The following is a 20,264-nucleotide window of genomic DNA, read 5'->3' on the forward strand; positions in this document are numbered from 1 at the left end:
TTCTGCCCTAAACCGCCACCTGAATATTTCTTCCTCGAGATTATTGCTTGGTTCTTTGGCGTCGGTGCAGAATGGGATTCTTTTCTTTGTGCTTTCTTTCCTTTGCGACGTATTTACGATTTTGAGTCCAGGCATCCCGAGCTGTATGATCTGGGATGAGACCACGATGAGTGTGTTTTGATGACCGATTAGTTTAGTACCCAGTAGCCAGGTAGATAGCTGTAAATAAATGATGATGATATCCTGAATTTCACACACCACTTGGAATCTTACTCTTGTAGAATTACCCAATATGGAAAGGCCGAGGCCTGGAAGTCATGTGCAATCCCAACAGGCGTCTCAGCCTGGCGAGTCAGGCATCCAGCGGCACGCGATCACCTTTTTGTTGAATCATGAGATAAGTTAGAGGAGGAACCTACTCTGTACCTCTCCCCCAATCCTTACTTCTGCCTCCCTCCGAGCCCGAGCTTGTCATCTCAAGCACACGACCGTGTCACGGTCTCTCTGCTGGTATTTGTTCCAACCCTGATTCATTTAAATCTGGAGTGTCAACACAGCTCTGAACTAGCTCACCACTAACTAATAATCTCCTCCTTTCGCAGGCACCACCATTTCCCACTGCCCAGTGCCACAGGATGGCTGGCCTCTAGCCTCATCAAAGCCCCGCTCACTTCGCTTCCCTTAGCGCGTCATCATAGTTTTAGAGTCAGCCTTATATCATCCGAGACTTGTCCTGAACTACCGCCTGCTTCTCGTCGTTTCCCATCCTTCCATCTCCACCAAGTCGGTGGTCACGCCAACATGCTAGACCCAATTCCAGCCCCTCCGGAGTGGCTACGGGAGATTGTTGACCCATGGGCTCTACGTCTGAATGCGCCTGTTCTGGCTGACCACTTCCACGAGGTCATTGTTACCTTTCTCGCCTATTTGCTTATCCACTACGTACTCTCGCCTTGGCTGTCTCCAAAGCTATTTCCCAACCACTATCCCAAACTCAACAAGCGTACTAAGCTCAACTGGGATGTACATGTTGTTTCGCTCGTTCAGAGCACCTTTATCAATGCTGTCGCCCTTTGGGTGCTTTTTGTGGACGAGGAAAGAAAGTCCATGACTCCCGCAGAGCGAGTCTATGGTTATACCGGGTCGTGTGTTCTGATCAGCTCTCTTGCTGTGGGCTACTTTATCTATGACCTGATTGTCAGCACGATATACGTCAACATGTTCGGGATCGGTATGCTCTTCCATGCCGTCTCTGCGCTGTGGGTATTTAGTTTCGGATATGTAAGTACCTCGAACCCTGACGACCAAGATGAATCCACAGTTGCTGATCAAAGCTACAGAGGCCGTTCGTTAACTTCTATGCCCCCGTCTTCATCCTCTATGAACTCTCCAGCCCTTTTCTCAATATTCATTGGTTCCTGGACAAGGTCAACATGACCGGTAGCTCCCTGCAGTGGTACAACGGCATGGCGCTTCTTGCCGTATTCTTTTGCTGTCGACTCGTTTGGGGGACCTGGCAGTCCGTGATCGTGTACTCGGACATGTTCGCCGCTCTCCAACAAACTTGGTCGGCAAGCCCCACTTCGCCTTTCGGCCCTGTCGATATCATGGCACAAGTCTTCCAAGCCCGCGACGATGGCTCAGTTTGCATCAACGAAGCCTGCGTTCGGGCGAACGCTGAGATTTCAAAATACTCAAAGTACACCGCCGGCGGAGTACCTACATGGCTAGTTCTTACCTACGTCACCTCCAACCTTATTCTCAACGGCCTCAACTACTATTGGTTTGGGAAGATGGTCGAAACGGTCTTGAAGCGCTTCCGGGGTCCTGCGGCTTCTACACCTCAACAAGCTCCCGTCAAAGATACAAAAAATCATCAGGATCACAACAAGGAAAACAGCACAATCGAGGATCTTGCACAGCAAGCGGTACTAGATGCCGCTAGCAAGTTGGAAGAGGAAGAGGGCAGCCTTTTCCTGGGCGATAACGCCGACAGTCAAACAGCTGCTTCGGGCGTTGACGCTGGCCTCTCACAGGACCTACGGAGCAGAAAGACTCACACGTAATGGAAGGCCTGGGCGCAATCAAGGCTCTAGGTGACTCAAAGGCACAGGACTGTAGATTGAGGTAGCGGAGTCGTTGGCCCCGTGGGCGATATCCGTGTACTGGCATGAGAAACATATGTACATGCTATTTCAGTAATGTTTTCTTATCAGCTTCAACTCTGGAGCTTAGCTTCTAATCAATAACTCTACATGCGACAGTCGCGAGCATGAGGTAGAGTAGCATCATGAAATGTTTCTAATAATTGGACTCACCGAGACGCCTATACCGCGGCCGTGGGTAGATCCAATCAGAATCCGTAATATACATTGATCGAAGACAGCACTATTTTGTTCATTCCCACCTTCCTGAGCAAGAACCGGTCTGTCGTTTTAGCTGACTGGTGCTGTAACCACCTGCGTCACCAGAATCTCAACCTACAACTACAGCAGAGCTGACGAAGAAAAGAAAGGGAAAAGGAAAAAGGGGGAATGAAAGGGAAAAAAACAACAACAGAACGTCGGAGGTGGCTAGACAGAGCGTCGACTCGGGGGTATCTACCTATTTTATCTACCTTCGGACAATTCGAGGAGCTTCGATCGTCTCTTCTGGAAAACACACATCTCTCTCCATGCGCGCCGAACAATGATATGCCAATCCCATGTATGCCTTCCAGAACAACGCCAAGCAAGTAACATAAAACAATACGATAATTGGACGATAAGCATGAAAAGCCGAAAATGAGAGAGAAAGCAGGAAAAGAAGAATGTCAGGAAACCCAAATGTACCATCAAATGCTATGCTGTCCTTTCCTGTCTTGCTGTCGCCGTGACCCTAGTATAAGTATAAGGTATATTTTGTAAGGGGTCGAGGGAGAATATGATATAGAAAAAAAATCCATATCTACTCTGGTTTTAGCCGTGTAGCGGTGCAATTTGGGATCACGGGTGAATGAAAGTAGGAACCGTTTAACACCTAGGAACACGGAGGTTAGTATCAAAGTGATAACGGGGAGATAGCTGGCAACCCACATCCGGTAGAAACAACCGCCGTCGGCATAGCGAGTCTGGTCCGAGGTCTCAAGCCTATATGTGAGGTTGATGTCCAAGTCGCGGGGGTTCTTGTCGTTCGGCCTATTGGTGATCACTCCGGAAACGGTCTCCTCCTCCTCGACAGTCAAGACGTCGCGAAGATAGAAAACGGTTTGCTTCCAGTGTGTATACTTCGCATGAGGACCAGTGGAGAAGGTGATGGGCTTGTGGCAAGCACTGAATTCAATATCGAACCAGGCAATGACGGCGTGGACAAAATCGCTACGCTTAATGGGGAGTGAGTAAGGAACCTCAAAAGCGAGGTCTTGCTTGGTAACCGTGTAGAGGTCGAAAGTGATGATGGGGCAGGGGTCGGTGACGAGAGCCTTGAGCTCGACGGTGTCGACGAGGGGTTCGGTGAGGGCGATCTCCTTCATGGGGCTGTAGTCGAATCCATACACGTTGTCCCAGACTAAGCTGGTTAGCAATTATATCAAAGCAAGTTCGGAGGCGCCTTACATCCAATTTTGTCGTCCTTGTACTCGCCGTCCTCGATACCGGCCAGGTACATGGTAGCCTTATCGGGGAAGATCTTTCCGCCGGGAACGAGGTAGCGGTCACGGGCGTAAAGGACGGTGTCCAACATGGACTCGTAGAGGAGGAAATAGCCCATCCACTCTGAGATGATAATATCGACGCTGGGGAAAGGTAGCTCAACCTCTTCCATCTTTCCCTGAAGAAGTGTGATCTTATCGGACAGACCGTTAACAGCCACGATCTGGCGGGCCTTGACAATAATGGAGGACATATCGACACCAATTACGTGCTTTGCACCAGCTTTGGCAGCGAACCTTGAAAATGGCTTGTCAGATACAGTTTCGTGGAGTTCGAGAAGCAAGTGCATACATGCTGAGAATACCGGTTCCGCAGCCGACGTCAAGAACAACCTTGTCCTTGAAGATGTGGCGGTTCTGGTAGATAGAATCGCGGTACGAACGGGTTCGGACATCGTCTTTCTATATGACACAAGAAAGGTTAACTAAGGATCAAGTCACATAAGGTCGAGGCTATACATACAAGCATTTCCTCATGAATACCTGAGCGGGGTTCAATGTTAGCAATGTCGATGGTACAAGCATTCGAGTGCGGAACTATTTACCATGGTGATCATAGCTTTAGTCTTGGTTAGCAGATATACAATGGCAAAGGCAAAATGAGCTGGTCATACCTTGTGAAGTAGCGCACTTCAGCATGGTCGGCACCAACCATGCGGTCAGCGCTGCTAGCAATCGTTTGATCGGCCATCTTGAATCTTTGCGAAAGTGATATGCGGTAAAGAAGAAGAAGTATCGGAGTTGTGAGGTAGAGATAGATCTTATGTCGCGATAGACCGATGTAGGCAATAACAGGCGAAGAGAAGCAGCCTTGCAAGCAGAGTGTTTTGGAGTTGATAGAATTGCGGTCCCTCCTCTCTGCTCTTTTTTTTTGAACTTTGCCCTCTTTGGGAATTTCTCCTTCACCCAGTGGCCAATCTGCGCTAGTCCGTTTCTATCTTAGCCTGGCTTATCAGCTCTATCTCCATGTGACTGCTGCTGCCCTATGTTATGATTAGGGCTTTGTTAGTTACATCATGAGCGTGTTCTCCCTAAAGACTACCTAGACTACCCTGTGCCTGAGGGAATAAAGTTGTGACTTCTTGCCAGAGGACTCATTTAGATACGTTGTAGAAATTTGTCCTGAAACAGAAAATTTGAACAGATCTGAGATTATTACTGCAGTTGCAGGCTGCGCTTTAAAGATGACTGCCAAGAAATACTCCGCCAGAGCTCCGATCGCTCCGTTCCTGAAGCTAGCCTGAACTGAAGCGTGCCCCAGCTCGCTCCTTACTCCGTGCTCCGGGGGAAACTTGCGCTTCAATGCCCGCTGAATCTCCGATAGAAAGCCCATCATGATTCTGAGCCCAGCCGCAAGGAAGACTGGCTTCTACTTCCTCTTCCTTGTTCTTGCGACTTTTATTCAACAGTCGTCCGCCTCATTAGGTGACCATCTTCCGGACTTCAAATCATGTGTCAAGGTATAGCCATCACAATCACAGCATTGCTGCTCGACTGCAGCGTGAGCTAACGGATGTCAGATTTGCGAGTCTGAGAACTGTCAGAATGGTGACTCGGCGATCCGTACGTTATGCCATCAAAAAGAAGCATCCGAAGATATATTTTTTAGCTGACTACGAGATGACCCAGCTGTCCTTCTTCGTCTCATGTTCTGGACGTGCCCCGCCGAATGCGACTATACTTGCCAGCATGTCGTAACCGACCGTCGAGTCGCTCGCGATCCCCCAATGCTCAGCCCTGTGGTGCAATTTCATGGGAAATGGCCGTTTCGCAGAATCCTAGGCATGCAAGAGCTTTTTTCGGTCGTCTTTTCCGGCTTGAACTTTCTCGCTCACTGGTATGGGCTTACTCGACTCCGTGAAACGACTCCATCGTGGCATTCGCTACGAAAGTATTACCTCGGCTTCGGATATTGCGGATTAGCAACCTGGACTTTCAGCATGGTCTTTCATGCGCGGGACTTTCTCTTGACTGAGAAACTGGATTACTTCGGGGCCGGTGCTAGTGTGATGTATGGGCTCTACCTTTCCACCATGCGGATCTTTCGCTTGGACAAAGAGCAGCCGAGGTACAGACCGACGTTACGACGGCTCTGGACTGCAATCTGCATCCTTCTATACACCCTCCACGTTTGCTATTTAAGCTTCTGGTCGTGGGATTACACGTACAACATGATTGCAAACATCGTGGTTGGCATGATCCAGAACGCGTTGTGGATCTGTTTCAGTGTTGTGCGGTATCAGAAGACCGGAAAATCCTGGACTCTATGGCCCGCATTGATTGTGGTCTGGATTATTCTGGCCATGAGCCTTGAGCTCCTGGATTTTCCACCATGGTATGCCTTGATCGACGCCCACAGCCTGTGGCACTTGGGAACTGTCATCCCATGTGCATGGTGGTACCTGTAAGTTCTCTTCCTGGAACAGGTGTTGGAGAGCGCCCAGAGCTAACTCACCTGATAGGTACCTCGTCAAAGACATCCAGGATGACGTCGCTGGGGAAAGATTGAAAGCTTAAAATAGCAGGTACCTCCTAAATATTCTGACTTAAGGCTTTTTTCCTTCTTCTGAAGGGCACTAGTGCCCGGCGGCTGTTCTTCTTTGGGCTTTCAGCCTCTGGGGCTGTAGTCAGCTGTACTAAACCCCACCCGGTTGACCTGAGGGCTAACTAAGTATCAGGCGGATGGCATTGAAGGTTTTTTTTAAATATAAGATGTCTCAGCCACGGTGTAACTGTACATAATTAGCTTAGCGATAGAAGAAGAAAAAAGACTTCATCGCGCGATAGCCCTGCCTCAGCAATGTCACCACGGCAAGTAAGCGCAGATATCACTCACATTCTTGCATGCGGGGTTGTGATTTGTTCAGATCGGCAAGCCGTTAGGGAGGGTCTCTGTTTTGGCTGCTCAGTAAGTAACTAGTAGATATCTAGTGCTCACCGCTCGGAGGGCCCAGTAGGCTAGTAGCACGGTAGCACTGCCGCAGGACAGCAAGGAACCCAAGCTAAATTGTCTCACTCTCACTAGACTAGGTCACTGTTGCTGCTCGCATTCTTTTCTTTTCTTTTCTTCCTTCTTCCTCTCCTTCATTCTTCTTCTATCCCCTCTGCTTCGCCTTCTTCCAGAGCGCCATCCTACGTCTCATCAGTTTTTACCCATTAATTCGCGCCCCAATGGCGACTCCCGAGAACAAGAAGGCCATCACCGAGGCCGCATCACAGTATGCGAAGCCGGAGGGTAAGGTCTTCCAATATGGTACTGCTGGAGTAGGTAACTTTGCAATCCCGATTTTGTCCCTTCATCTGGAAATGCTAATCAATTCTTCACAATCTGCAGTTCCGTATGAGGGCGTAAGTATCCTCCCCCGCTTCTTGTTCTCGTCCTGTCACTTCTCGAGGCTCTGTTTCCCCCCGCATCCTGCGGACCCCGCGATCGGGACTTTGTTTACCCTTTCGCTAACTCCTTCTCCTCTCCCAGTGATTACCTCAACACCGTCGTCTTCGCCGTTGGATTACTTGCTGGTCTTCGCTCTCGGAAATTAAGCGGACAATGGGTTGGGGTTATGGTCACTGCGAGTCACAACCCTGCAGAGGACAATGGCGTCAAGCTGATTGACCCTATGGTTAGTTATATGGTAACTCTCGGACTATATCATGAAATTGGCTAATCAAATCCTTAGGGCGAAATGCTAGAGGTATGATTGATTGGCCCTTATTACGTGTTGGAGCAGTTTCTCATCATCCAATAGGCTGAGTGGGAAGCTTATGCGACAAAACTGGCCAACGCCCCCATGGAGACTATCGCTGAAGTATACGAAGAGCTTATCAAGGAGATTGATGTCAGCATGGAGAACCCTGCCCGCGTTGTCTTTGCTCGGGACACTCGGGCATCTGGCTCTCGTCTCGTGGGAGTCCTCAATGCCGCCCTTACCGCCACTGAAGTCGAGTTTCTTGACTTGAAGTTCATGACTACTCCCCAGCTCCACTACGTCGTTCGTTGCAAGAATACACTTGGCACTCAGTACGAGTACGGCGAGCCCACCGAGCAAGGATATTACGAGAAACTCGCTGCTTCTTTCAAAAGAGTCATGCGGGGTGTCAAGGTCAACGGATCGCTGACCGTCGACTGCGCAAATGGTGTTGGTGGTCCAAAATTGCGAGAACTCCTGAAATTTCTACCCAGTCCCAATGAGAATGGTGTTGACATCAAGATTATCAATGACGATGTTATCAACCCCGATGCCCTGAACTTTGACGTGGGTTACAAGGTTACTGTTCCTGCAATGTACCACCCGCTAATCCTTCATGCAGTGCGGTGCCGACTATGTCAAGACGAAACAACGCGCTCCTCCTTCATCCAAGGCGTCTGTCCTTGAGCGTTGCGCTTCTCTTGACGGAGATGCTGATCGAATCATCTACTATTTCCAGGATGAGGGCAACGTCTTCCGCATGCTCGATGGCGATCGTATTGCCACTCTTGCGGCTTCATTCATCGGCGATCTTGCTCGAAGCGCCGGAATCGCTAGCAAGCTCAAAATTGGTGTCATCCAGACTGCCTACGCCAACGGTGCAAGCACAGACTATATCGAGAAAGTCCTGAAGCTTCCTTCCGTCTGCACAAACACTGGCGTCAAGCACCTTCACCATGCCGCTCTGCGCTTCGACGTTGGAGTTTACTTTGAGGCTAACGGACACGGCACGATCACCTTCTCCGAGAACGCCCTTAAGACTATCAAGAACACAGAACCCCAGTCACCAGCCCAGCAACGATCCCTTGAGTGCCTCGACGCACTCACGGACCTGATCAATCAAGCCGTCGGTGATGCTCTGAGCGACATGCTTCTTGTGGAGACCATCCTTGCTCACAAGGGCTGGACTCCCAAGGAGTGGCTGGCAACCTACACTGACCTCCCCTCCCGGCTTGTCCGTGTGGAGGTTGCTGACCGCTCGATCTTTAAGGCGTACGATGCTGAGCGCAAACTTGAGTCCCCTCCTGGCCTTCAGGGCAAGATAGAGTCTCTGCAGTCCCGTTACAACAAGGGACGCAGCTTCGCCCGAGCAAGCGGCACCGAAGATGCTGTGCGTGTCTATGCTGAAGCCGCAAGCCGATCAGAGGCAGACGACCTCGCCACCCGCGTTGCTAACGCAGTCCGCGATGCCGGCACCAAAGAAGTCATCCAGTAGTTTAGACCCACATGTCTTGGCTATGCATGAGCCATCTGGGATAAGCCAAACCAGGCTTAATAATGCTTGGATGTGAGAGTTAGTTGGCCGGCCGTAAAACTGTTGATGAGAATTGTTTACGATACTACTACCCCCCTATCCTGTCTTGTTGATAAAGAAATATGATGAATTCAATGACCTCTTTTTTTTTCTATTCCGTATCCATTACGATTGGTATAAACTAATCAGATCCAAGACGATATCTCCAAAGACCTTTTTCTATGGCAGCAGCGCCAGACACGAAAAATTGAGGGTCAACGCTTCAAACATCCCTAAGACTACGTTGAGAAGGTTCGATCATTCAGTAGGTATACCAATGGATACTTATCATTTTACCTCTCGGACTCTTGTGGGCATGGTCTGACCCTGCCAACCATATATGTATATCTAAAGCTTAGCTACTCAACCTCATCTAATTGTAGAGAAACTAACCTCGAAAGAAAACAAGGTATTCCACCCAAACACGACGCTCAATATCCGATTTATACACCCCAGCCTCATCTCCTCGTACATGAAACAGCCGGAAGAAAAAAGAAGAAAAAAAAACAGGGTATTTGTTCGAATCCAACGCTCAATGTAGTAATACATGACAGCCCAAAACACCAGCTTTTGTTATCTAGCATCCTCCTAACCCTCCTCCTGATCCTGATCATCCCTCGATCGCTTCCCCTTTCCAAATTTCTTGCCTCGACTCCCCTTTTTCTCGTCAAAGTTCTTCATCTCGATAGTTGCTTGTCTTTGCGCTTCTGCGACTCGCTCGGCCATTACCATGACTTCATCTTTCTCGATGGGGTACTCGGGAAGTTTTTTCCCTAGTGCGTTCTCCACCCTCATGTATATCTCGAGGGAATATTGATCGACTAGACTGATCGCTACTCCGCTCTTGCCTGCACGTGCTGTTCGGCCAACGCGGTGAATGTAGGTCTTTGAGTCCATCGGGAGGTCGTTGTTAATCACTAGGTCCACGTTGGGGATATCGAGACCACGCGCGGCGACGTCCGTGGCGACAAGGATATCCCTGCTACCCGACCGAAATTTGTTGAGCGCACCGAGTCGCGCAGATTGGGAGAGTTGCCCGTGGAGTGGAATTGCACCAAAGCCGAGCGTTCGGAGCATGAATGCAACGCGCTGTGTTTCGTGCACGGTCGTGGTGAAGATGATGACGGATTTGCCAACAAATTCGTTGAGAAGGTAGACGAGGTAGAGGTTCTTGTGTTTGTGAGGAAGAAGGATGTAGTAGCTCTTCAGGGTTGTAACGACAGCCGTATGAGAGGAAACGCTGACCCTTACTGGATCTCGCAAAGATGCGCGGGTGAGAGATTCGACTTTTCCTCCAAGAGTTGCAGAAAAAAGATTTGTACGCCTCTCGCGGGGAAGGACTTTGAGAATTTTGTCCAACGAGTCACCAAAGTCCATATCCAAAAGTCGATCTGCTTCATCAATCACCAGATACCGCAGGTTTCGAAGGGAGAAGCCTTTGGTGTTCTCCAAATGGTCCACCAGTCTTCCGGGAGTTGCTACTATGATATGAGGGCGTTTTGCGAGGGCAATTGCTTGTTGAGTAAGATCCATTCCTCCGACCACAACGCAGCATCTTACTCCGATGGTACTCCCAAGAGTCTCAAAAGCCGAAGATATCTGAAAAGCAAGTTCTCGGGTGGGTGCCATTATAAGGCCAAACAGTGGTTGAGGCGATTCCATGAGAGCTGTGTCTGTCAGAAATCGGCCCTGTAAGAGTTCCTAAAGTACCTACCTTGAAGTATCGGTAGCGCAAAAGCAGCCGTCTTTCCACTCCCCGTCTCCGCGATACCAATCACATCACGACCTTCAAGAGCAAGAGGAATAGCCTGCGACTGGATTGGCGTCGGAGCCTTGTAGCCCATGTTTTCACAAGCCTCACAAAGCTGGTCGATGATTCCTAGCTCTTTAAAGGACTTTGCGTTGTTGGGCGCATCGCCGCCATTTTGCTGGTGGCTCTGTTCGGACTCGTGGGAGCTAACAGACTCGGAGTCTGAGTCGTTGTCGTTTTGTACCTGCTTCTGAACAGTCTTGCGCTTCTTGTGGGCCGACATTTTGAAATATATGGAGTCGGCTGTTCAATGATTGTATGATTGAACTTGACTCTGGGACGGATATAAAAAATGTTGGTCTCTCGATGATTAGTTCCGCCTTATCAGACAAAAAAATTATATGGAGATACTCGCAAGATTGTTGATCCGAGATATTTTTTGCGGAGCCCGGACTTTATCTTTTTTTTTCCGCCTAGCAGAAGAATCAGCCAGACCGTCTGCAGAAGAATCCATCTTTCTCCTCTGTTTCCATCCGTACAGATCTGTTTCTCAACATGGCTAGGCGCACGAAGAGCCATACTCAGCCCAAGGCGCCCAGCGGCCCTGCCAATGGCAAGGGCAGCGCTGCCTCTGTGAGCAAATCTCCGAAGTCTATGGTTATCCGCATTGGAGGCTCGAAAGTCGGTAGCAGTGTGAGCCAGCTAGTGAAGGATGTTCGTCTCATGATGGAACCAGACACAGCAGTCCGCCTCAAGGTAAAACATTTTCAGCGCATATATTCTGCTTTTGAGCGACATTTACTTACCCGCTTAGGAACGCAAATCCAACAGGCTTAGGGATTTTACTGTCATGGCCGGCCCCCTCGGCGTTACACATCTCCTTCTATTCTCCAAATCGTCTACCGGAAATACGAATATGCGTCTGGCGCTTACACCCCGCGGCCCTACACTGAACTTCAAGGTGGAAAATTACTCGCTATGCCGTGACGTTGAGAGAGCTCAAAAGCGCCCAAGAGGTGGAGGCCAGGATCACAAAACGCCGCCTCTGCTTGTCATGAACAACTTTAACAGCCCCGAAGCCGACGAAAACTCGAAAGTTCCGAAACGTCTAGAAGCCCTAACAACCACGATCTTCCAGTCGATGTTCCCTCCAATTAACCCCCAGGCTACACCTCTCTCCTCCATCCGCCGTGTCATGCTTCTCAACCGGGAACCTGCCTCCGAGTCCGACGATGAGGGCTCTTACGTGCTTAATCTGAGACACTACGCTATCACTACCAAGAAAACAGGTATATCCAAGCGCATTCGCCGATTAGACCCCAAGGAAGTGCGCAATCGCGAAAAACACAAGTCTGCTGTTCCCAACCTTGGAAAGCTTGAGGATGCCGCCGATTATCTGCTAGACCCTTCAGCTGCTGGTTATACATCGGCCAGTGAGACGGAGTTGGATACCGATGCCGAGGTTGAGATTGCTGGAACGACGACACGAAAGGTTTTGACGAAGCGGGAGATGCAGCGTATGAAGTCCGGAGAAAAGATTGAGAAGAAAACGAGCAGGACTGAGGTTGAGAAGCGAGCTGTCAAGCTGGTTGAGCTGGGCCCCCGGTTGAAGCTTCGATTAATCAAGGTTGAGGAGGGTCTATGCGATGGACGCGTTATGTGGCACGATTACATCAACAAGTCTCAGAAGGAGGTAGATGCGTTGGATAAGAACTGGGACAAGAAGATGAAGGACAAGGAAGCTCGGAAGAAGATCCAAAAGGAGAATGTCGAACGCAAGAAGCAGGAGAAGGCGAAAGCTCGCGCTGAAGGCAAGGAAGTCGAGGACAGCGATGACGAACTGGTTGACGAACTTGAGGACGAGGATGCGGACAATGACGATCTTGATATGGATGATGAATGGGTTAGCGACAACGAAGAAGCTGAAGAGAACGAGGCTGAAGCGGAGGAAGACGAGTCGATGGAGGAATGATTTCTCACTAGCCGCGGTCATCTTTGGCAAAGATGTCAAGCGGTCCTGATTTCAAATGCATTTCCGATTGCCGTATCTCGTCGCAACTACCTGCACACCGCTGGGGCAAGTTTCCCTCCGCCAACCGTTCCTGCGGATGTAGCAGCCCTCCTACCTATATAAAGGGATGATCTCCACGAGGCAGCTTCTCCGCTCCGTACACCGAACCCGGTGCTCGAGTTCGCTCTCAACTCGCGCCAGATTAACTTTCCATATGGACCTCTTGTGTACTCTCGATGCATGCAGTCGGCAGTGCATGTCCACTATCCATGTAGGATATCAAATTATACCCACATTTCATATCAAAAGTAATAGACATAAATTACACTGTCGTTGTCATCTCGTATGCTCTTCCAGAAACTATCACCTCTTCAGCTTCTCATCCACTATTCGCTCCACCATCTTCTCCAAAATATTCATATTCCCCCCAGCCGTTCCAGCAAAGTACGCCTGAATCCCCTTCTCAACATACTTCCCGACAACATCAATCTCCACATTGACAAAATCGCCAACCTTCTTGGCCGCAGTCACAATCTTTTCCTGCGTATACGCAATAAGCATAATTTCAAACCACCCATCTGGTCCATCTTGCACCGCGGTAACCGTCAGGCTCGCACCATCAAGCGCAATGAAGCCCTTCTCAACAATGTAGCGCAGCACAGTGATATCGCGGGGTTGAAGACGAAGTACTAACGAGTTCTCGTCGGGCGTTGTGGCGAGAATCTTGGCGATTGTATCAACATGGCCTTGTACAATATGCCCGCCGAGTCGGGTTTCGCCTTTTACGGCGCGCTCGAGATTGACTTGGGAGGTCTCTGTTAGGGAGCCGAGGTTTGTGCGGCGGAGGGTTTCGGGGGCAACGCCGACTTTGAACCAGGATTTTTCGAACGCGGTTACTGTGAGGCAGGTTCCTAGAAGGCTGGATTAGATCTAAATATATTGCGCGGGTCTCGGGTGGGTGGTGCGGGGAGGTGATCGGAGGCTCCGGTGAGGTCAAGAGATGGTATATAACTAGTAGGAAGGCAGCGACATACCATTGACACTGATACTATCACCTAGATGGACATCGCCCAGAATATCATCACAATCTGTGATGGTCAGGGATGTACCTCCACCCCCGCTCTCAGTGGTGTCGAGGGGTTCGAGGGACGAGACCGCTGTCGAATCGATTAGCAGGAATGCCAAATAGCGGTTCTTCTAGAGCAATCAGGTTTACTCACTCCCGATTGTTTCAACGAGTCCGGTAAACATTGCGGATGAGGGAGGGGGGGGTACCGGCTTGAGCTATCCGCGGGGAGGTGGAAAGAATGAGATTGGGTAGGTATGCCGCCAACCGCACGAGAGCACGAAGTTCTGTGTACCGTATTTGTCAGCGCTTATTCTATCCATCATGTCATTTGCAAAGGAGCTCCAGTACTTATGATAGTATTTAGAAAGTGCCTATAGGTACCTATCGTCACAGAAGGTCCCAATGGATCGGTGTCGAAAAGCTTAGGTTGCGGAAGAGGCGGGTCGACCTCGGCTTCGGGGTCGGCGTAGGGCCCGAGTTGGAGATGTTCCTCACGCTTAGATCTGCACCTTTTTTGGATAGTTTTTCTTTCGTTCCCCTTTGTCTGAGTATTCTTTCCGATGTGCGGTCTGCTAGTTTCCTAGAATGGGCGTGACAGTCAAGCTACAGAGGGCATTTACTGCTCAGCGCCCTAGTTTCCGACAGTTGACCAGGAGCAAGATCGCAACACAATGGCGCTCTTATTCGACACCGCTACCTGCAGCTGATGGAACATTACCTCTCCAAGGCATCCGAGTGCTTGATATGACAAGGGTTCTTGCCGGTGTGAGTTCTATTCCAATGCTTCTGAAGCTATCCCCTCCGCCGTGCGGGGTAGATTTTGACTTTCGCCGTGCGGTTGCAGCCATATTGCACACAGATCCTAGGTGACCTTGGGTATGTGAGTCCCATCTCGCAACGTATCAGTCTCAATCTCGATTTTTTTGGACCTGACTTGCTACTTCGAAACAGCGCCGATGTGATCAAGGTCGAACATCCCGTACGAGGAGATGACACTCGAGCGTGGGGCCCTCCGTACGCCAAATACAAAGACGCCTCTCAGAAGGGACCGGGAGAAAGCGCATATTATCTTGCGGTATGCGGCGAATTGAATGTATAAATCTGCTCTGACGGGTGATCTGACTTACGCGCAGGTAAATCGTAACAAGAAGTCCATCGGTCTCTCGTTTGCTCACAAGTCCGGCGTTAATATTCTACACCGATTAGTCAAGGAGTGTGACGTTTTAGTCGAGAACTACCTTCCTGGAAGCCTCAAGAAGTATGAAATGGATTATGAGACTCTGCGGCAAATAAACCCCAGCTTAATCTACGCGAGCATCACGGGGTACGGCCAGACGGGTCCCTACAGCAATCGAGCTGGCTACGATGTAATGGTGGAGGCTGAGATGGGGCTGATGCATATTACCGGGAGCAGGGAAGGCGAACCCGTCAAGGTCGGTGTGGCCGTCACAGATCTAACAACGGGGTTGTACACGTCAAATGCGATCATGGCTGCTTTGCTTGCTCGAGTAAGAACTGGAAAGGGACAGCATATCGACGCGTGTCTCAGCGATTGCCAAGTTGCAACATTAGCCAACATTGCCAGTTCTGCTTTGATCAGTGGACAAAAGGATTCTGGGCGATGGGGCACCGAGCATCGTACGTGCCAGTTTTGACATTGCCTTTGAAATCCAATGTACTAACAACTCAAAGCATCTATTGTACCGTACCGCAACTACCAAACCTCCGATGGCGGTATTCTCTTTGGTGGCGGGAATGATAGGTTATTCGGCGTGCTCTGCGATCGGCTAGGACATCCCGAGTGGAAGGAAGATCCCCGGTTTTTGACCAACAGCGACCGCGTAAAGCATCGAGCAGAGATTGACGGCTTGATTGAGGACTGTGTCAGAGGGAAGACCACACAAAAGTGGTTGGAAATCATGGAAGGGAGCGGCATGCCCTATGCTGCAGTCAATGACATACAAGGGACACTTAACCACGCTCATGGTAAGTTCCTCAAGACCGATTCGGCAGATTTACCTAACATGTTCAACTTGTAGTCCGAGCCAGAGGCATGGTCACCGAAATCGACCACCCGACATGCGGCCCTATTAAACTCGTGAACACCCCGATCAAATACTCACATGCAACCCCTGGGGTGCGGACGCCTCCTCCTACCCTTGGTCAACACACCAACGAGATTCTCGGACAAGTCCTCCAGCTTGAGGAGAAAGAAATTGCCCAGCTTAAGCAAGAGGGTATTGTATCATAAGCGACCTATTCTAGCCAAGACGGATAAGTATTTTATACAAAGTACCTCTTCCAAAGGCTTCAAGCATCCAAAGGCCTTCCTGACAGTTGTCTTATCTCGTCCATCAGTTGGGTCATCATTGCGTAGCGGGAGTGGACTCTTGGGAGGTCACTCGGACATAACCTAGTAAGCATATTAAGTCAATATAGAGGAACAGTGAAAGCATGGCAAGGTAGCAGCGATGTGCATCCATTGTGCAGGTACAGGTGCAGGTACAGGTGCCCTGGAGCCTGGAAGATTGTGTGGCTTCCTTTTCACGAGGTGAAATTCTGTCACGTGATGCCATATAAATTACTTTGATCTGTTCAACCCGCATGATTTCCCTGACAATCACCCACCCAAGAGCAGCCTGCGCAAGCTGATCTTCATGAAGCAATATCTCGGGCATCTTCTAACTGCTACACAGTATTTCTAACTGATCAGTTAGGGGTAATGTCCCAGCAGGATGGGATTTCCTCATCCCTCGCTTCTATAGAAGCAGCGCCACCAATCCACGGCACTCAGACCACAACCACTATTTCACATCCGCAACCATCAACTTCGTCCACTTTAACTTCCATTAGTCTATCTACTGCGCCACCGGCATCAAATTCTAGTCGTTTTGCTACCGTATCTGGTCGAGTCCAGATCCCCAAGCTTTCTGCAGCCACCACGGAGCTTCTTGCAAGGCTCGCTGGTACCTTCAGAGGCGTACAGCAACAATCGCTGCACGGAGATGTCCCACCACCTATCAATCAGAGGTCTCCTGGTTTAGACTGGGATACTCGAAACAGCAAGGCCCGCTGGTTAGGCACAATGAAGGTCTCTTCGACCTTTATTGAGCTGCCATCAGCCCCGTTCGTATACCCGAGTAGGGCGGAGGCGCCGACTGTTACTCCAACACCTGCTATTTTGCCGTCAGCGTCTCACAACTTCGTGGATAACAACGTGACGGAGCTTTCTGAACCGGTTAGCCTTGGATCTTATCCAACAACATATCCAACGCTAGCACCAGCGCCCCTTGGCCCTCAAGTACCCGTTGACATACCGCAGCCCCGGCTGCCTCAACCACTAGTACCACCAAGGCCAGGTCCTTTGATATTAAAGTTTTCGAATCCCAAAGTCTTGCAGTTATTGAATTTAGCCACACGAAAGCCGCAGCCGGCGCTTCTTGCCAAGCCTACATCCGCTGCCCGTTACGGGCGAGGCCCTGGGATTAGGAAAAGCGGTTCGAAAAAGCGCAAACGTGGTCATGGCAGTGATGGTGAAGATGTTATCCGAGCTGTGGACTCTAGCTCTGATGAATCCGATATTGCTCCAATCGCAACCCAAACCAAGTCTGGTCGAGCAGTGAACAGACCGACTGTCTATATACCTTCACCTTTGTCTCCAGCTCTTGCCAACCAGGTTAGCAACGTCTCTCGGGTATCCGATAGGCCCCGCGATATCCTGAGGGCACGCAAACGTGCGCCCCGGAAGGGAAAGAACACAAACATAACCTGTAAATATTGTCAGCGCGGTCACAGTCCACCTAGTAACGCTATTGTGTTCTGTGATGGGTGTAATCGCCCGTGGCACCAGCGCTGTCATGATCCGCCTATTGGAAATGAGGTTGTTACAGTAAAGGAGAAGGAATGGCTCTGTCGGGAATGCAGGCCTGTGGAGATTGCCATCCTTCACCCGACAGTTGTCAGGAGCAATCCAAATATGGCCTCTCGCTCTCTTGTGGTCCCTCCACTTACAATGCCTCGGATTGAAGTTGGAGGGGAGCGCTTTCCTACAGATGACCGACGACGGTTCTTGACGAGCTTGTCGCATACCGCCCTTGTTGAGCTTCTTTTGACTATTTCGGATCAACAGCCTACAATACCGATGTTTCCAGAGAACATGGGATCGTTACCATCATCGAGGTTCCCAATGGCACAAGCTGTGGCGGATGCAGCCACCAATGCAACTACAGCCGTAGTTTCTGGGACACCACAGGAAATATCCACGTCTACTCTTGCCAATGGATACAATGCCAATGAAGCCACAAAGTCTGCTGCAGAGCGCAATCGAAGGAGGTACTATGAAGAGTCCTCTGATGAAGATTCGGAGTACGAGTTCCAGGAACACCGTCTATACCCGCGAGCTGGAAATGGAGTACAATTGTCCATAAATGAAGAGGATCTCGATATCCTGCGCGAAGATCCGGCTTGCGCTACCTTTAGCTATACGTTGCATGGACCTACAACTAGCATTGCGGCGAATGTATCCGCTTAGCATGTAGTCTCATTTCTATTCTTTTGGGTTCCTTGTCCTAAATCGTGCTTCCCATGCGGGTCACAGGCGCCTTGGTTTGCGGTTTATACTGGCGTTATTCATAAAGTGTTGGAGTCGGATTGACGTTTCCATCCTCTGGGCAAAATCATGGTATCACGATTTGATGATGCTTAAACTTGGAGGAAGGACTTAATAATGTATACAGCTGTAACATATTAATAAACTGACTATCAGCCAATATTCATAACATCCATACTACGTTGGCGAACTCTACTCTAAGAAACGGAATGCAGCTTCAGTGGCAGCAGAGAGCGCGGGCAGTTTCACCCGGCCCCGAGACACAACCACTCTATTCGTTCTCGCTGGAGGATCCCAAACGACCTCCGCGGCACTGTCTCGCACCCGAGTACTACCGGCATCCAAACATCCCGTGTCATCTGTATCATATAAGAGCAGAATATCCGCACAATCTCCGCATCTCAAACTCACGCCCGAGCCATTGCCAAGGGAGGACAGCCCGATAGCCGCACGAGAACGCGTAGATACACACTCATATAGTAACTCTGCATCATTAACCGTACCGGCTTGGTAAACGCCCACGCCTAAACAAGCAAGCCCTAATGGGTCCGTCGAACCCCAAGGGGTAAATGCATTCCCGACATTATTGATGCCTATCACTGCATCGAGATTGTGGTCTCGGATCATAGAGCGGATTGGGAGTGTGCCTCTCGGGTTCGACTTGGGTCCGTCGAATGAGGGTGTTGTGGCTGCCATATAGAGGTCGCTTGTTGGAAGTCCGACGAAGCTAACGGGGAGGTTATTTGAGTTGATTTCTTGCGCGAGACGAGCCCAATCCCTTTCTCTAAATAGAGAGAGTCGAGTACAGTGTCCAAGCATGACCCGTTTGTTTGTTCTCTGGGTTGTCCAGCCTCTTGTTCGGAGAGTGCGCAGGACATGCCAGACGAGCGGTTCTACGTCGTCCTCGAGCGGGGAGAGATTGTAGTCGAGATGGAAATCCAGATGTCGGTCATTTTGCAAAGCCGTATCGATCGCCCACTCGATGTTTTGTTTCGATGCTTCGTTGGTTGCCTCGACGTACGGCGTTGTACCTAGTACACCGAGCTCATCGCATCCGTGCTCGCGAATAGCATTTTCAATTAACCGTCGATTATCTTCGCCATGCAAGCTCGAGAAGATAGGATCTTGCGCAAAACAGACAAGCTGGACCTCGCACGACTCTTTCCACTTCCGTTTCAGTTCGAGCCCGGCATTGAGACATGTGTGTTTCACCGTATGATCGACTTCGACGAATGCGCGCATGGCCGTTACGCCTGATGCGACAGACTCGGCAAGGAGCCACTCGCCACGTTTGATGAGGTTGGCATGTGTAAAGGTTGCTTTTGCCTCTGTGGTAAATGTGAAAGCCTCTTTGAAGGTGCCTGTTGAAGGGAGGAGGTGCTTGTATGAGGGTTCATTGTGGATGAAGGCTTTATCGAGGTGGATGTGGGGATGGACGAGTGCGGGGAGGGCGAGGGGAGGATGAACTGAGGAAGAGGGAGTATTTGCAGAATCACTGGATGTAATAGAAACAATTACTCCGTCTGCTGCACTGGGAGGGTATTCAAAGAGAATGTCCCAGGTTGGCTTCGAGTCCGTTGTACATGTCGAGGCATTCGTGCCTCCAAGTCGCACCCCTTGGATGAACTTTACTTGAGATGTAAGTGGAGGCGGCATCGTGATAGATCCAACATTGGGTAGGTTATAATAAGATATCAGACAGTACTGGTAAGGTCAGAGGGCTCACACCTAGCTTGCTGTGATATAGCGTCTCTCTAATTACGGACCTGTTGGAATAGTGCAGGTAGGGGTCCTAACCCCCTCGGAGGACAAAATAAATATATCTCCGCATCTGCACTGCTAGAGCAAGTGTGGGTAAAACCCAGCAACCATACCTTG

At 50.0% G+C, this 20,264-nt stretch overlaps 10 protein-coding genes across 10 annotated transcripts; 6 read left to right on the forward strand and 4 right to left on the reverse strand.

The window, feature by feature from the left end:
• Positions 1-447: 447 nt before the first annotated feature.
• Positions 448-2,263, forward strand: BJY04DRAFT_192286 (TLC domain-containing protein). Its single transcript, XM_073711757.1, has 2 exons — positions 448-1,281; positions 1,341-2,263. The coding sequence occupies exons 1-2, from the start codon at positions 802-804 to the stop codon at positions 2,064-2,066; spliced, it is 1,206 nt and encodes a 401-aa protein (XP_073569858.1). The 5' UTR covers positions 448-801; the 3' UTR covers positions 2,067-2,263.
• Positions 2,264-2,277: 14 nt separating this feature from the next.
• Positions 2,278-4,536, reverse strand: rmtA (protein-arginine omega-N methyltransferase HMT1). Its single transcript, XM_073711758.1, is given in 7 exon segments — positions 2,278-3,018; positions 3,075-3,546; positions 3,594-3,925; positions 3,981-4,090; positions 4,152-4,171; positions 4,273-4,277; positions 4,294-4,536. 7 exon segments carry the CDS (start codon positions 4,377-4,379, stop codon positions 3,012-3,014), a joined length of 1,032 nt encoding a protein of 343 aa, XP_073569859.1. The 5' UTR covers positions 4,380-4,536; the 3' UTR covers positions 2,278-3,011.
• Positions 4,537-4,969: 433 nt separating this feature from the next.
• Positions 4,970-6,553, forward strand: BJY04DRAFT_192292 (PGAP3/PER1 family protein). The gene is made up of 5 exons (XM_073711759.1): positions 4,970-5,148; positions 5,209-5,251; positions 5,318-6,092; positions 6,151-6,420; positions 6,525-6,553. Exons 1-4 carry the CDS (start codon positions 5,023-5,025, stop codon positions 6,203-6,205), a joined length of 999 nt encoding a protein of 332 aa, XP_073569860.1. The 5' UTR covers positions 4,970-5,022; the 3' UTR covers positions 6,206-6,420; positions 6,525-6,553.
• A 164-nt stretch (positions 6,554-6,717) lies between these two features.
• On the forward strand, positions 6,718-9,062 carry agm1 (phosphoacetylglucosamine mutase PCM1). Its single transcript, XM_073711760.1, has 6 exons — positions 6,718-6,952; positions 7,023-7,036; positions 7,164-7,308; positions 7,366-7,380; positions 7,435-7,941; positions 7,997-9,062. Exons 1-6 carry the CDS (start codon positions 6,860-6,862, stop codon positions 8,867-8,869), a joined length of 1,647 nt encoding a protein of 548 aa, XP_073569861.1. The 5' UTR covers positions 6,718-6,859; the 3' UTR covers positions 8,870-9,062.
• Positions 9,063-9,226: 164 nt separating this feature from the next.
• rrp3 (RNA-dependent ATPase RRP3) lies at positions 9,227-11,051 on the reverse strand. Its single transcript, XM_073721188.1, has 2 exons — positions 10,662-11,051; positions 9,227-10,614 (listed from the first exon to the last, which is right to left on the reverse strand). The coding sequence occupies exons 1-2, from the start codon at positions 10,978-10,980 to the stop codon at positions 9,536-9,538; spliced, it is 1,398 nt and encodes a 465-aa protein (XP_073569862.1). The 5' UTR covers positions 10,981-11,051; the 3' UTR covers positions 9,227-9,535.
• Positions 11,052-11,205: 154 nt separating this feature from the next.
• BJY04DRAFT_85600 (Brix domain-containing protein) lies at positions 11,206-12,861 on the forward strand. The gene is made up of 2 exons (XM_073721190.1): positions 11,206-11,453; positions 11,512-12,861. The coding sequence occupies exons 1-2, from the start codon at positions 11,253-11,255 to the stop codon at positions 12,667-12,669; spliced, it is 1,359 nt and encodes a 452-aa protein (XP_073569863.1). The 5' UTR covers positions 11,206-11,252; the 3' UTR covers positions 12,670-12,861.
• Positions 12,862-12,870: 9 nt separating this feature from the next.
• On the reverse strand, positions 12,871-14,192 carry BJY04DRAFT_85566 (riboflavin synthase). Its single transcript, XM_073721189.1, has 4 exons — positions 14,126-14,192; positions 13,929-14,061; positions 13,743-13,865; positions 12,871-13,619 (listed from the first exon to the last, which is right to left on the reverse strand). Exons 2-4 carry the CDS (start codon positions 13,957-13,959, stop codon positions 13,072-13,074), a joined length of 702 nt encoding a protein of 233 aa, XP_073569864.1. The 5' UTR covers positions 13,960-14,061; positions 14,126-14,192; the 3' UTR covers positions 12,871-13,071.
• On the forward strand, positions 14,192-16,268 carry BJY04DRAFT_192305 (CaiB/BaiF CoA transferase family protein). Its single transcript, XM_073711761.1, has 6 exons — positions 14,192-14,542; positions 14,622-14,653; positions 14,729-14,852; positions 14,911-15,415; positions 15,470-15,763; positions 15,817-16,268. The coding sequence occupies exons 1-6, from the start codon at positions 14,363-14,365 to the stop codon at positions 16,026-16,028; spliced, it is 1,347 nt and encodes a 448-aa protein (XP_073569865.1). The 5' UTR covers positions 14,192-14,362; the 3' UTR covers positions 16,029-16,268.
• Positions 16,269-16,408: 140 nt separating this feature from the next.
• Positions 16,409-18,537, forward strand: BJY04DRAFT_192308 (uncharacterized protein). Its single transcript, XM_073711762.1, has one exon. It carries the CDS (start codon positions 16,500-16,502, stop codon positions 18,306-18,308), a length of 1,809 nt encoding a protein of 602 aa, XP_073569866.1. The 5' UTR covers positions 16,409-16,499; the 3' UTR covers positions 18,309-18,537.
• Positions 18,444-20,228, reverse strand: BJY04DRAFT_85609 (putative zinc metallopeptidase). The gene has a single exon (XM_073721191.1). The coding sequence runs from the start codon at positions 20,040-20,042 to the stop codon at positions 18,579-18,581; it is 1,464 nt and encodes a 487-aa protein (XP_073569867.1). The 5' UTR covers positions 20,043-20,228; the 3' UTR covers positions 18,444-18,578.
• Positions 20,229-20,264: the final 36 nt, after the last annotated feature.

The sequence above is a fragment of the Aspergillus karnatakaensis genome, assembly GCF_047715665.1.
Source record: "Aspergillus karnatakaensis strain CBS 102800 unplaced genomic scaffold BJY04scaffold_33, whole genome shotgun sequence".
Classification (NCBI taxonomy): domain Eukaryota; kingdom Fungi; phylum Ascomycota; class Eurotiomycetes; order Eurotiales; family Aspergillaceae; genus Aspergillus; species Aspergillus karnatakaensis.

Coding starts and splice junctions, on each gene's coding strand:
- BJY04DRAFT_192286 (XM_073711757.1), top strand. CDS start 802: ATGCTAGACCCAATTCCAGCCCCTCCGGAGTGGCTACGGGAGATTGTT. Junction 1,282..1,340: donor GGGTATTTAGTTTCGGATAT/GTAAGTACCTCG, acceptor TCAAAGCTACAG/AGGCCGTTCGTTAACTTCTA.
- rmtA (XM_073711758.1), bottom strand. CDS start 4,379: ATGGCCGATCAAACGATTGCTAGCAGCGCTGACCGCATGGTTGGTGCC. Junction 4,091..4,151: donor GTATTCATGAGGAAATGCTT/GTATGTATAGCC, acceptor TGTGTCATATAG/AAAGACGATGTCCGAACCCG. Junction 3,926..3,980: donor GGAACCGGTATTCTCAGCAT/GTATGCACTTGC, acceptor GCCATTTTCAAG/GTTCGCTGCCAAAGCTGGTG.
- BJY04DRAFT_192292 (XM_073711759.1), top strand. CDS start 5,023: ATGATTCTGAGCCCAGCCGCAAGGAAGACTGGCTTCTACTTCCTCTTC. Junction 5,252..5,317: donor GAATGGTGACTCGGCGATCC/GTACGTTATGCC, acceptor GAGATGACCCAG/CTGTCCTTCTTCGTCTCATG. Junction 6,093..6,150: donor CCATGTGCATGGTGGTACCT/GTAAGTTCTCTT, acceptor CTCACCTGATAG/GTACCTCGTCAAAGACATCC.
- agm1 (XM_073711760.1), top strand. CDS start 6,860: ATGGCGACTCCCGAGAACAAGAAGGCCATCACCGAGGCCGCATCACAG. Junction 7,942..7,996: donor CCGATGCCCTGAACTTTGAC/GTGGGTTACAAG, acceptor TCCTTCATGCAG/TGCGGTGCCGACTATGTCAA.
- rrp3 (XM_073721188.1), bottom strand. CDS start 10,980: ATGTCGGCCCACAAGAAGCGCAAGACTGTTCAGAAGCAGGTACAAAAC. Junction 10,615..10,661: donor TGCGCTACCGATACTTCAAG/GTAGGTACTTTA, acceptor TGACAGACACAG/CTCTCATGGAATCGCCTCAA.
- BJY04DRAFT_85600 (XM_073721190.1), top strand. CDS start 11,253: ATGGCTAGGCGCACGAAGAGCCATACTCAGCCCAAGGCGCCCAGCGGC. Junction 11,454..11,511: donor ACACAGCAGTCCGCCTCAAG/GTAAAACATTTT, acceptor TTACCCGCTTAG/GAACGCAAATCCAACAGGCT.
- BJY04DRAFT_85566 (XM_073721189.1), bottom strand. CDS start 13,959: ATGTTTACCGGACTCGTTGAAACAATCGGGA. Junction 13,866..13,928: donor ACTCGTTGAAACAATCGGGA/GTGAGTAAACCT, acceptor TCGATTCGACAG/CGGTCTCGTCCCTCGAACCC. Junction 13,620..13,742: donor TGATAGTATCAGTGTCAATG/GTATGTCGCTGC, acceptor CCAGCCTTCTAG/GAACCTGCCTCACAGTAACC.
- BJY04DRAFT_192305 (XM_073711761.1), top strand. CDS start 14,363: ATGGGCGTGACAGTCAAGCTACAGAGGGCATTTACTGCTCAGCGCCCT. Junction 14,654..14,728: donor CAGATCCTAGGTGACCTTGG/GTATGTGAGTCC, acceptor ACTTCGAAACAG/CGCCGATGTGATCAAGGTCG. Junction 14,853..14,910: donor AAAGCGCATATTATCTTGCG/GTATGCGGCGAA, acceptor ACTTACGCGCAG/GTAAATCGTAACAAGAAGTC.
- BJY04DRAFT_192308 (XM_073711762.1), top strand. CDS start 16,500: ATGTCCCAGCAGGATGGGATTTCCTCATCCCTCGCTTCTATAGAAGCA.
- BJY04DRAFT_85609 (XM_073721191.1), bottom strand. CDS start 20,042: ATGCCGCCTCCACTTACATCTCAAGTAAAGTTCATCCAAGGGGTGCGA.